This window comes from Trichomycterus rosablanca, chromosome 7 (genome assembly GCF_030014385.1).
Source record: "Trichomycterus rosablanca isolate fTriRos1 chromosome 7, fTriRos1.hap1, whole genome shotgun sequence".
NCBI lineage: Eukaryota > Metazoa > Chordata > Actinopteri > Siluriformes > Trichomycteridae > Trichomycterus > Trichomycterus rosablanca.
Genome location: NC_085994.1, coordinates 18,030,549 through 18,042,915, shown reverse-complemented (window position 1 = coordinate 18,042,915; position 12,367 = coordinate 18,030,549). Strand labels below are relative to the sequence as shown.

The 12,367-nt window shown below is 40.3% G+C and overlaps 1 protein-coding gene across 1 annotated transcript; it reads right to left on the bottom strand.

The window, feature by feature from the left end:
- Positions 1-1,708: 1,708 nt before the first annotated feature.
- On the bottom strand, positions 1,709-12,367 carry wdr6 (WD repeat domain 6). Its single transcript, XM_062999081.1, has 7 exons — positions 12,316-12,367; positions 10,991-11,101; positions 7,143-9,798; positions 4,636-4,713; positions 4,392-4,508; positions 4,214-4,305; positions 1,709-2,324 (listed from the first exon to the last, which is right to left on the bottom strand). Exons 2-7 carry the CDS (start codon positions 11,085-11,087, stop codon positions 1,777-1,779), a joined length of 3,588 nt encoding a protein of 1,195 aa, XP_062855151.1. The 5' UTR covers positions 11,088-11,101; positions 12,316-12,367; the 3' UTR covers positions 1,709-1,776.

Below are 12,367 nucleotides of genomic sequence, written 5' to 3'. Positions count from 1 at the left end.
AACATTTCATAATGCAAGGCTGCAAACAATTCATGTATTTCACCATCTAACAAACATAATTGGGAAAACATTTAGCGAATCCAGAGAAATTTTACTCTGAGTAAGACATGGTCAAAAACCACTGTTGAAGGTGCTGACCTTCGAGCCGTCAGATAGGATTACATGAGAAACCGCCCTGCCAGTGTGATTAAGTAGCCAAATATGCTTGGGAATACTTTGAAAAACAGTTGTTACTTAACAGTTCACTGTTGCATTGAAGCCATGCATTACTTTTATGCACAAATGATTAGTTCTCTGGGCTTAGGTTAATCTTAGATAGACCCAAAGACAGTGGAAATGTATGCTGTTGTCTGATAAGTCCACATTTCAGCTTGATTTCAGGAGAAAACATATGTCAAAATCTCGACTGCTATCAGCAATAGGTGCAAAAGTCAACACCTGTCATTATATAGAGGTGCATCAGTGCCCACAGAATAGGTGACTTACATATGTGTGAAGGTACCATTAACACTGAGGTGCATGTTGGGATTTCAGAGAGACACATTCTGCCATTAAGGCAATGGTATTCAATTATTTCAGCAAGATGATGCCAGGCCTCATTCTGCACACACTACAACAGCATAGCTTTGTAGACACAGAGTGCACATGCTCCTATTAAAAATTTATGGTGCATAATAAAGAGGTGAATTAGACGACAGCGACCACAGATTAAAAGCAGATGAAGTCTTGTATAAAACAATAAAAGGCAAAAATGCCACTTGCAAAACTGCAACCCCAGTGTAGTATCCCCAGTTCCCAAACAATTAAAAAGTGTAATTTATTATTTATTAGGATTTTAACGTCATGTTTTAGACACTTTTGGTTACATTCATGACAGGACAGGTAGTTACTAGTTACACACAATTCATAAGTTCAAGTATTTAATGTCAAACACAGTCATGGACAATTCTGTATCTCCAATTCACCTCACTTGCATGTCTATGGACTGTGGGAGGAAACCGAAGCTCCCGGAGGAAACACACACAGACATGGGGAGAACATGCAAACTCCACACAATAAGGACCCAGACCGCTCCACCTAGACCTTCTTGCTGTGAGGCGACAGTGTTACCCACTGAGCCGCTTCTTAAAAAGTGTAATTAATGGGACATGGGTACACATTCGCCCATCTCAACTTTTTTAAGTGTGTTGCAGGCATCAAATTATAACTCACACTAGACCCTGGCAGTAAAATAATTGTTTAACTGCACAAATCCAATTGTAATTGATAATAGAAAAGCTCGACATGACTGGGGCTCAGGCATGAAAAAAGGTCATGCTACCTTTTAGATGGCTAATCTTATTAGTATTTTTAATTAGTGTAGGAGTAAAGTGGACTCAAGGTGTAACAATCCTAATGTTATTACAAATAATGTCTCACTTAAACATAGCAATTGTCTGAGCTTCCAATTGGATCTGATTTTCTTCCTATCCTAGGGTTTGTGAAGATGTGGACGATACCCCTCACCATTTAACCAAAACCAGGACTCTTAAGGAATGAACTGACACCATGTTTGTGCAAAAGGAAAGGAACAAAGACGCAATGCTAAAGCAGTCAGAGGTTTCCAGAGAGCTGGTCTTGGTTTCATACAGCATTACACTTCATGGCCAATAAATAAAAACACACTTTTATCACGCACAGCTGCAAGTACAAAATAAGAGCCCAGAAATTAAAATCAATAAAATACTTTTATTCTGAATGTTTAAATAGTACGTAAAAAGTTTACATTCCTACAGATCATACTGTGATGAAACGGTCTGCAAAAATCACTTTCCGTCTCTCCTTTTGTATCTTAATTCTCTGCTTCCCCTCCCCAGTCCCTCTTTCAATTAACTTCAGTAATTGCAAGCCCTGCCCACAAACCGCCACACAGGCTCCACCCTCTGTCCCAGTACCCTCCGTGCGCCAGACCCACAGTCCTGCTGCGTCTGCAGTATGTGAGAACGTCGTCGCCTGGTGCTGAATTCCATTGTCACCAACAGACCACACACATACACGCTGGTCTGGTGATGTGGACACCAAAAGTGAAGAACTAAGCGCACTCAGAGCTGTCAAAGGAGCGGAGTGTGCTAATGCTACTGACCAACGAGAGAGCAGCTCTGGAAACACGTTCTCTTGTTGGAATTGTAGTCTGATCTTCAGTACTGACAGCTGTCCGTCATCTCCACCACTGACCACAGTGAGAGTGTCTTTAGCCGTTTGTCCTTCTTCATGAGGATTTAATATGTTGAGGGCGTTTACTCCACTTTGGTGGACGGAAATTGAGAGGTAAGGGGCAGATGGACCTGAGAGACAGAAAAACATATAGTAGCATTCATATCAAATGCCAAAGCTGTGCACGCACACACACAGACACACACACATTTTTAGTAGTTTCTTTTTAAGTAGCAGCAGTTGGCCTGACTCCATGTCTTTGGACTTGTAAGAGGAAAGTGAAGCACCTGGAGAAAACCCACATGGCCACAGGGAGAACATGCCAACTCTGGTATCAAACCCAGGCCCTTGTTGTTGTAAGGCGACAGCACTACCCACTGTGCCACCATGCTGCCCTGATTATTAACATGAACACACAAAATCACGGCTGTGCCAACAAGAGAAAAGAAAGTGCTAAAAAAAACTCATTACCTGGTCAGGTACTTAACAGGTGTTTAAAATGGCAAAAAGCAATTTCAGTACCCAAGTCCCTGATTTACATGCACTTTGACATCTTTATTAAGGTAAATATATCAAAGTAATGGTCAATTTACAACAAAAGCGGGCGCTCGGATGATGCAACACTAGCCCAATACTGCTGAGACCTTGAGCTGTGCTATCAACCAGCGAGAAATCCACATAGACACGACTGGCTGTGCCTGAGGGAGGTAACGATCAAACGAGTTCCCTATTGCTGCTGCAATCGCGGCCTCTGCAGGCTGGTCAAGGCATGTGTTTCTCTGTAGTGTGTAGAAAAGTATGCTGTGCACACTTTATTAATGTATGCAAAACTAAACACACATTTAGCTTTTTATTGGCTAAATGTAACTCACTGAAATGAACAAAACAGTAAATGTGGCATGTGGAAAAGTTTGGGTATCCTTCCTAATCTTCTTTGTAAGGTATAAGTGTCACGTTACACCTTAGTCTATGTCCGGTGATAAGTTGCAGATCTAAATAAACTTTTAGATCCTTTATATCTATACTGAATGAGCTGCTGACTAAGAATCGGACAAAAAGATAATAGAGTTTTATTAAGCAAAAGAGCACTACGAAAGTTCAAAGGTCTAAAGTGTGCATAACTGCACTTAAATAAGACTGAACCATTTCGAAAGCAATAACAATGACCTTTGGCAAGATTAATTATTAGGAAATATCTGGGGAATAAAACAGTAGCATATAAATATCTTGGGGCGTGTTGAAGTCAGTGGCAGAGGACGGCTTGAGTAGATAAGGGAAGTAATCGACTTAAGTTACCAACTAAAGTTACCATCCATCCATCCATCTCATCTCACCCATCTATTTCATCTCATCCCATTGATCCATCCATCTGTCCATCCATCCATCCATCCATCCATCCATCCATTTCATCCCATCCCATCCAATTAAGTACCAACAGTTGCTGGAAGTGAATGTTCCAGAAACAATGAGACAACTTGAGAGAAAAAAGACTAGATTGTGCAACAAGACACTGATCCCAAACTTATCCTAAAATTAGAATAAAAGTGGCATTCTAGTCCACACACTTGGATAATATTGATTACTTGGATACTGTGGGTAAATGGTAATATTCTAAAATATTTCTAAATCAAGAACACAGACAGGGGAAGGAACCAAAAGCCCTGTGATGGACTGGCATCCTGTCCAGAGTATTTCAGTCATAGTTTGAGATAAAATTGTCACTGTGATGTCACTGGTTTTCCTTCGGCTCTATTTTATAAATTGTTTTATAAACTGTTTGAGTTTTTGCTAGTTTTTGAGACCTGGCCATTTGGGACAGTTCCCTTTTAAACTGAATGACTAAAGCCAACCCATGAATCCAGCTTCCCTGAGTTCATATGCACAGAACTGCTGATCTAAGCTCCTGCTACGTCTTTAATATTTAATGTATGCAACAAACTGGGAATATATCTAACCCTTTTCCAGCTATTTTACTGTGCTTTATACACGCAGACCCAGTTCTAGCAGGCTTCTGACTCACCGTGCCAGCTGTCCTTGGATTTACTGTCCAATGCTGTAGTCAAATCCCACAGAGCTACAGCTCCATCTGTAGCGCCACTAAACAACAACACACTGGTGGGTGGCAGTGAGAAAGAAAAAGTCATACAGGGTTAAAAAAAAGAGCAGTAGCAAAGAGTTGATGTTTAATATTGACTTACCGTTTACCCTGTGGGTCTGCTACTCTACAGGAGGCGGCACTGAGCACACACCTCTGATGATGAAAACTCTCCCAGAGCAGCTCGACTGTCCTACTGTCCTCTCGTACTGAGAAAAGTCTGAGAGATTGTTTAGATTATTGTTAGTGACAGCCTCAACTACAACAATCAAATCCGCCAACCCCCGGGATACAAAATAGCAAAGCATCCTTGCCGTGTTATTGATTTTACACACAGAAACACACACCTCACTGCTCCATCACTGCAGGCAAGAGCCAAGATGATCTCCTCTGTAGTGTTCAGTACCACTGCTATTGACATGTACCTGCAAATTAATACAGAGCTGTCAACACAATCAGCTCATGTAAACAGTGCATGTGTACAGTATAAGACCATAGGAGTGTGAGATCCACTTGCTTCTAGTATTGCTAATACGCCCTCTAATGTTTACAATCAGATACTACAGAAAAAAAAAAAAAAAAAAAGAAAAAAAAAAAACAGCATCTATTTATCACTCTAATCCAATTAACACATCTGATTAATTAGGATGTGTACACTTTAAACATGATAATATTGTGTCACTTCAACGAAAAGTGCAAAGTAATTAGAACATGATTTTATCACCTTGCTTTTACATTTTAAAACCATTTTTTGTTAAACTGAATATCGAATTTCCCCTGTGTGTATTTAATGGGCTTACTGGGTTTTATGGTAAATGTCTTGTCCTGTCTGTAGGTGCAAATGGGCCCTAACTATCTTAAAATATATAATTAATTAAAAAATAACTTAATCAGGCTTCATCAATCCCAGCTTTTTCATTATTAAATACTTTTAGGTTAATCTTAGGTTTATTTGGAGCTTTCTGAAAACCTAGTGAAAATATTCATACTTAAATTACCTGGTTTATTATTTTGATTTTATACGTTTATGTAATTCAACTCTATGACATGTCCTAATTCCTGGTTAGGAATTTTACAATTGACTACAAATGAAGACTGTACCTACATGTGGAACAGATGTCTCTAACAAATGTTGAGAAAAAAAACCAAAACTGTTAATTTATGCTCATAAAAAATGTGTCAGAGTGGCCAGTAAGGATAAAAATGGTGCCAATTTCTTTAAACTGATAAACAATCATCATTAATCAACTGTATGTGATTATCAAGTGTATGTGCTTTACTGATGTAGCAGAATAATATGAGAACAGCTTCAGGATTCAGAATGTAGATTTTATATAGTAACCAGTAGTGATCAGGTCATTATAAGTGCTAAGTAAACATGCATTTAAAACTTTAGAGATGCTGTCATTATATTAACACTCTTCCTGACAACATTAGTGTAGTTATATAAGATGATAAGCAAAGTTTTACAGTACTTTTACACTGGAGCAAGATGCAGTCTGTAATTTGCAATTGAAAAATAGTTACACACAGATCTGCATGTGCAAAGAACGTGTCTGGTGAGGGTGAGTAACAAATCAGCCCTCTCACTTTGTAGAGCTCTGTAGCTCCACTCTTAATAAATATCAACCATCAGATGTTGGAAATGAATTTAAAGAATATTTGTAACACCATTAATCTAAGTATAACTTTTTTGGCAGTAATCAGTTACCTGGTTAATCAATGACATCTCTAGTGGACAGATCCACCAAAGACAGGTCTGCTGGATGCAACCCAAACAACGAAGCTGTACTGTGCAATCAAGACTAGACAAACGTCCATAAAAGTTAAGTTGCCACACTACCACATTAAACATCTATAAAGGTAAACATAATCTAAATATAGACTCTATCCATCCCTCCATCAATCCATTTTATCTCATTCCATCCATCCAACCACCCCATCCAATCCCTTCCATCCATCATCCATTTCATCTCATTCCATCCTTCTATTTCATCCCATCCATCCATCCATCCATCCATCCATCCATCCATCCATCTCATCCATCCATCCATCCATCTCATCCATCTCATCCATCCATCCATCCCATCCATCTAATCTCATCCATCCATCCATTTAATCTCATCCATCCATCCATCTCATCTCATCCATCCATCCATCTCATCTTATCCATCCATCCAATCTCATCTCATCTCATCCATCTCATCCATCCATCCATCCCATCTCATCCATCCATTTCATCCATCCATCCATCCATCCATTTAATCTCATCCATCCATCCATTTAATCTCATTCATCCATCCATCCATTTCATCTCATTCATCCATCCATCCATTTCATCTAATCCATCCATCCATTTCATCTCATTCATCCATCCATCCATTTCATCTCATTCATCCATCCATCCATTTCATCTCATCCATCCATCCATTTCATCTCATTCATCCATCCATCCATTTCATCTCATCCATCCATTTCATCTCATCCATCCATCCATCCATTTCATCTCATTCATCCATCCATTCATTTCATCTCATCCATCCATCCATCCATTTCATCTCATCCATCCATCCATTTCATCTTATCCATTACTGTCTATTCTATCCCATCCCATACAATGCATTGCATTTCATTTAATTCATCCATCCATTCATCCATCCAGGTGTTGTTGTGTTGCAATATTTTGTAAACATTACAAAACACAAGCCTTACTGATGAACCTATTTTGTATTTTGATGGACAATGTTTTAAACACACTTTGTTTATTATTGTATCACTTGCACTAGATATTATGCCTATGATTGGTTAAATGGAGAATTATAACCATTTATATTTCTAACAAAAATGCACACACCTTGTCTCTGGGTCCATCTTCACAGTCTTGTGGCGATTCCTTTTTTTCTCCCACTGCTCATCCAAACGGTGACCAGCAACCTGGCTCACCTGACAAACAGGCCCATTCCCCTGCTCATCCCAGTCAATTAGTAGCCGATAACATTGTAGCTGGGCCCGCCCACCGGCAGAAAACAGCATAGTTGAGAAAGGTATATGTGCCCGCCTGTCAGCGCTTCCTTCTTGTCTTGTTACTTTTCGGACCGCAGCCAGTGCTCGTACATTTGAGATGTGGTCAGCTATGATGGCCAGCACCTTTACTGTACCATGCTCAGGTTCGACTGCAAGCACAGTCACTGTGGTGTCCTCACCACCGGTAACGAGCACCTCCCATGGTTTAGATGAAGCTTCACCTTTAGAGATACTGCCGAGGTGGCAAACGGAGCTCAGGCCTCGACCATGAAGACCCTCCTTCAGGGTGTGTCCTGTCACTTCTGTGGATGTGGAATTCAAGGAACGAGACATCACAACCGAGCCTTGCTTGATAAAGATGAGTGTACCTTGTCCCATTGTGTGAGTGGACAGTGGGGTTTGAGTAGGGAAAATATAAGCCCAGGACCTGTGCCCTCCACCACATGTTGCAGAGAAAAGTGTCTCTCTTTTCAACTGATCCCACAGAATGAAGTGGACAGAACGGAAAGCAACCATTACAAAACGGACCTCAGAAACACTTTCACTTTCTCTCTCTGCCATTCTCTTCTCTTCCGTCTCTTCTTGGCCAACTAGTCTATTGTCCAGTTCTTGCTGTGGTATCCTGTCCTCTTCTTTGTCCTCCTCATCGTCTTGGTCTTTGCTTCTTTGGTTCTCTGGTATATCAGAACCAATTAAGATAACATTATCCAACCACTCCATTCCTTTGCTGGCACGGTGGATACGCCGGATGTTCAGAGAGTCATCGTTTACTGTAAAAACCCGCACACAACCATCACGACCAGAGGTGTAACACACACCATGATGCTCAGACACACTCGTTACACCTTGCTTCCCATGGACACCAAACAGCACACTGACAGGTGGGAGCAGAGACATGCCATCCATCTTTTCATCCTTCCAAGCTCCTTCTTTATTCTTTCTTTCCTCTTGACCTTCACCACCGATTTCCTTTTCTTTGTAAAGCAACAGCGAGCCACGGCGGTCACCACACACCCAAACTGATTCCTTTCCACAAGGAAAAGTAACTGCTGCAGTGAGCCATCGCTTGGCGCAAGGTGGTAGCACAAAGGGCTTTAGCTTCTCCAACCTTAAAACTTGACCTGATTTATTCTCAATCATCTTTGCAGTCCATCTATAGACTACTCCATAAGCCCCAGAAGCCAGAAGACACAAATGACTTCCTTGAACCCACTGTAAAGTATGAACCTTTCCTTCACCTGCTTGCAGAAATATGCCTAACCTAGGCTGGCATACAGGGAACACATAGATGCCCCCGGTAAGGTTGCCTACAGCACACAACCAAATAACCTTACAGGAATCCTGGGATTTCATGCATACTACTTCCATCACACAGTAGGACTGGAAATCTAAACCTCCATTCCAAACTAAATCCCAGGATGCATTGTGGTACAAAAAGACTTCCCCTTCATCGGTGCAGACAAGTATATCACCATGTCCCCCCACTGAGCGTACAACTTTTGGACATCCTTGCCCACTAAATTCCAGATCTGTCTGTCTATCTCCTTCTTTGTTTTCCTTTTCCTGTTCGCTCCTTTCAGACAATCTCCATAGCCGAATGCCTCCATCAGCCCCTCCTGTAGCCACCCATCCACCCTCCTTACTCACAGCCAACGACCTGATGCCACCAGACCTATGTCCTTTCAAAGTCCGCCCCACTTTGCCTTCACCTTTCCACTCCCAGAGCAAGCAGGCGCCATCCTCCCCGGCACTGAACACGCACCCAGATGTCAGCCGGACACAGAAAACGCGAGCCTGGTGTCCGTACAGCACTCGCAGGCATGTGGGTGACTCTTCTCCACATCCTCCATCTGCACCAAGCTTGCCAACATGCCACACTCGTATGCTGCGATCATCTGAGGCGGAAGTCAACCAACCAGAGCTCTGAAGGTAACATACGCTGAAGATAACACCACTGTGCCCCAACAGACGTCTCTCGACCTGGGACTGGCCATCTGCTCTGGTGCCTCCAGGCCTCCACAGGATGAGCTGATTGAACACGGTTCCTCCTACCAGCACTGAAGTTTCCCAACTCGGACCAATCAGAAGTGCAGAGTACAACAGGCACACCTCTACACATGAGCGAAGGGCAAGCACATTTCCAGATTCTGGCTCAAGAAACAGCAAAGCATTATGAGCCAGACACACGCCCAGTAATGAGGAGGTCTCTCCCTGCAGCCAGGAAACATCTAGTACCCAATCCTGAAGCTCCATGAGAACGCCAGCTACCTCCAAGCCAAGGCTCCTAGGTCTGATGTTGACAAGTTGCACAGCTTTCCCACCAAAAACAGCCAACTTCACCACTTCAGGTAGAGTCACGTGATGCTCATTTTTATTTTGAAGACTGGGTCGTATTCCATGTATGCGGTAGTTTTGCAGAACACTTAGTGAAGCATATTGTCTGGGTGAGGCTCCGAGACAGTAGACTGATAGGTTAGGTCCCTCACCTAAAAAAATCAAGTATATTAGTAAAAATCTCTCAAATGTACTTGAGAGTACTCTTAAAAGTGAGCCAGTGACATTCAAACTAAATCAAAATAAATAGCTGACTTCAAATATGAGTTAGATTCAGGTGTAATTGGGGTCACCTTGGCCCCAGGGATGTATTTTTAGAGATTGTTCAACATTTGTTTTCTGTAAAACATGAATAACCTTAGCAACACAGCGCCATCTAGCTGAGTGTTAAGAGAAGCAGTTCAATTCAAAGCTTGTAAAGGGACTAGTTAGTAAAGTCTAAATGCTTTGAGCCAGGGCATTATATAATAATAATATTAATAATCATGATAATGATAATAACCAACACACAACATTTATTTATTTTATCTTTTTATCTAATTTTATCTTTTAATCTAGTCATTTCCAATTCCCAATCCCCAATCTGATCAAGGGCAGCCAATCACCACACACCCCCTCCGACATGTGTCCAATCTACTACTGCTTCTTATCACCTGTTAGTGTTGGGTTCCAGTATAGACTTGTATTTTGTAACGAGAGCCACGCTACCCAAGTGTACAGACATGACCCAAGCATGACCCAAGTGCGCAGATGCACGGACCAGTCCCTAAAATCACAAATTGCAAGATGAGACCCCTTCCAACCTTCCCTCCCTCAAACACAACCGTTTGTATGGATGCTTGACCAGGTCTGGGGTGTGCTAGACTAAAGTGAGATTAAACAAATCTCACAGTACTAACATAACTATAGTACCTACACAGTGCACTATACACCCCATAGAAATAAATTTGAAATGCAGCCATAGAAACTGTGTAATACTTTTCTTTTGCAAAGTTTAATACTAAATTTGAAACATATTACTTTACAAATATTTTAAAATAAATATGCCATAATTACATATAGCCAATAAAATATATTCTGTATAAAATGGTCATCTGGCATCAATGAGTTCAAGTCACTTTACTACAGATATCTACTACAGGTAACAACTATAAGCCTAATATTTAATATATGTATATCTGACCATAAAATGCATGAATGTTACCAAATAGGCATTGCCATTTGCATTTTAGGGGCAACTCATCAGTGTATAACATAGAATAAAAATGCAACCACAACTAGCACTTAAAAATGATTGTCCTTAGTTAAAAAGAAATGTTAATTTATGTGTAAACAATCACTCACCTGCCAACAGGTAGTCATCTCCAAGAAACTCTAGTGCAGTGATGGGTGCAACAAGCATAGAGCTCTCCAGCACTGTCAAACTGTTTGATGCTGTCATCTCCGTTGGAAATTCTAAATATAAACCCATTATAAACATTAAGTTATTAAGTAATATTAGATTTTAGTTCATAATAGAAATTGGCCTAATGATTTGAAAGGGCAAATACAGCGTTTAGCAGACACTTTTATCCAAAGCAACTTACAATTATATAACTGTATACAGGCCAGGCAGTTAAGGTTAAGGATGGTCTAGTACCTTAACCGCTGAGCTACTGCAGACCTACTGACCAGGCACAACCTACATCTGACCACACATTTAATGAATTAGTTGTTCTTGGACTTCAGTTGACTGACTAGTTCCATCAGGTGTAGCTATTACCTGGTTGGAATACAAACCTGCAGCCTCAGTGGCCTTCAGGTAAAATTTGTGGCTTGTTCTATCTTAATGAAACCATTGCCAAGTCTGTCTAAATCATTACAATAATCTTTATTAATACAAATATTACAAATGTCCAAGAGTTTCATTAAAATCACCATGCACAAGTCTAAAGTAATCTCCGAAACTGCAAAGTAAGCTTACTGTCTTGGATCTGACTTGCATCAGTAAATGACTTCTGATTTTAATGCAGTATTGTCACTTTCACTCTTTAGTGTTTTGGTCTTGTACTTTACCCACAAAGACCACGTTAAAACCCCAGAATATATTGATATTATGAAATGTGGATGGTAAAATAACCACAAAAACTTATGCATTGTTATAAATCCTTGTTCTTAAACTAATTAAAAGGAGCCCATTCTTGCTCATAAATGACTAGAACATTAATAGTTGTCACCTCTTTATATGTTTTTAAGGTTTTCACTGCGTTTCACTGAGTGTATTGCAGGAATCATTGACATAATGGATGTGTATTTGCAAAAAAAATAGGATATAAATATTTTCTTTGTTTAACTACAGATCAGGTCTGACATACGTGAAACCATACAAATATATTACAAAAATGCTTTTGATGAGTTGTTTTTTAAACCTTTGCTCTCAAGACACAATGATGCCATTGGAAAACAACCATTGGGTCTAGAACCAGTCGCAGACCACGTTTAACATTTAGAACAGTTTACATAGTAATAATAACATGAATTAAAGCCCTTACATTACTGCAAAACCAACAGAAATAAGACACAACATTCCACTTCTGTTTTAGTATTTCAATTCAGTGATATTCTGTTCTGTCAGTACATAATGTACTGTATATCACACATGAAAGCAGGTAATAAGCTCATTTACTTACGGAATGATCTAGATGAAAATGTTCTTACATCACAATGTTATATATCTCACAG

Coding starts and splice junctions, on each gene's coding strand:
- wdr6 (XM_062999081.1), bottom strand. CDS start 11,087: ATGACAGCATCAAACAGTTTGACAGTGCTGGAGAGCTCTATGCTTGTT. Junction 9,799..10,990: donor AGATGACTACCTGTTGGCAG/GTGAGTGATTGT, acceptor TGATTTTTTTAG/GTGAGGGACCTAACCTATCA. Junction 4,509..4,635: donor TGCAGTGATGGAGCAGTGAG/GTGTGTGTTTCT, acceptor ACAATCTCTCAG/ACTTTTCTCAGTACGAGAGG.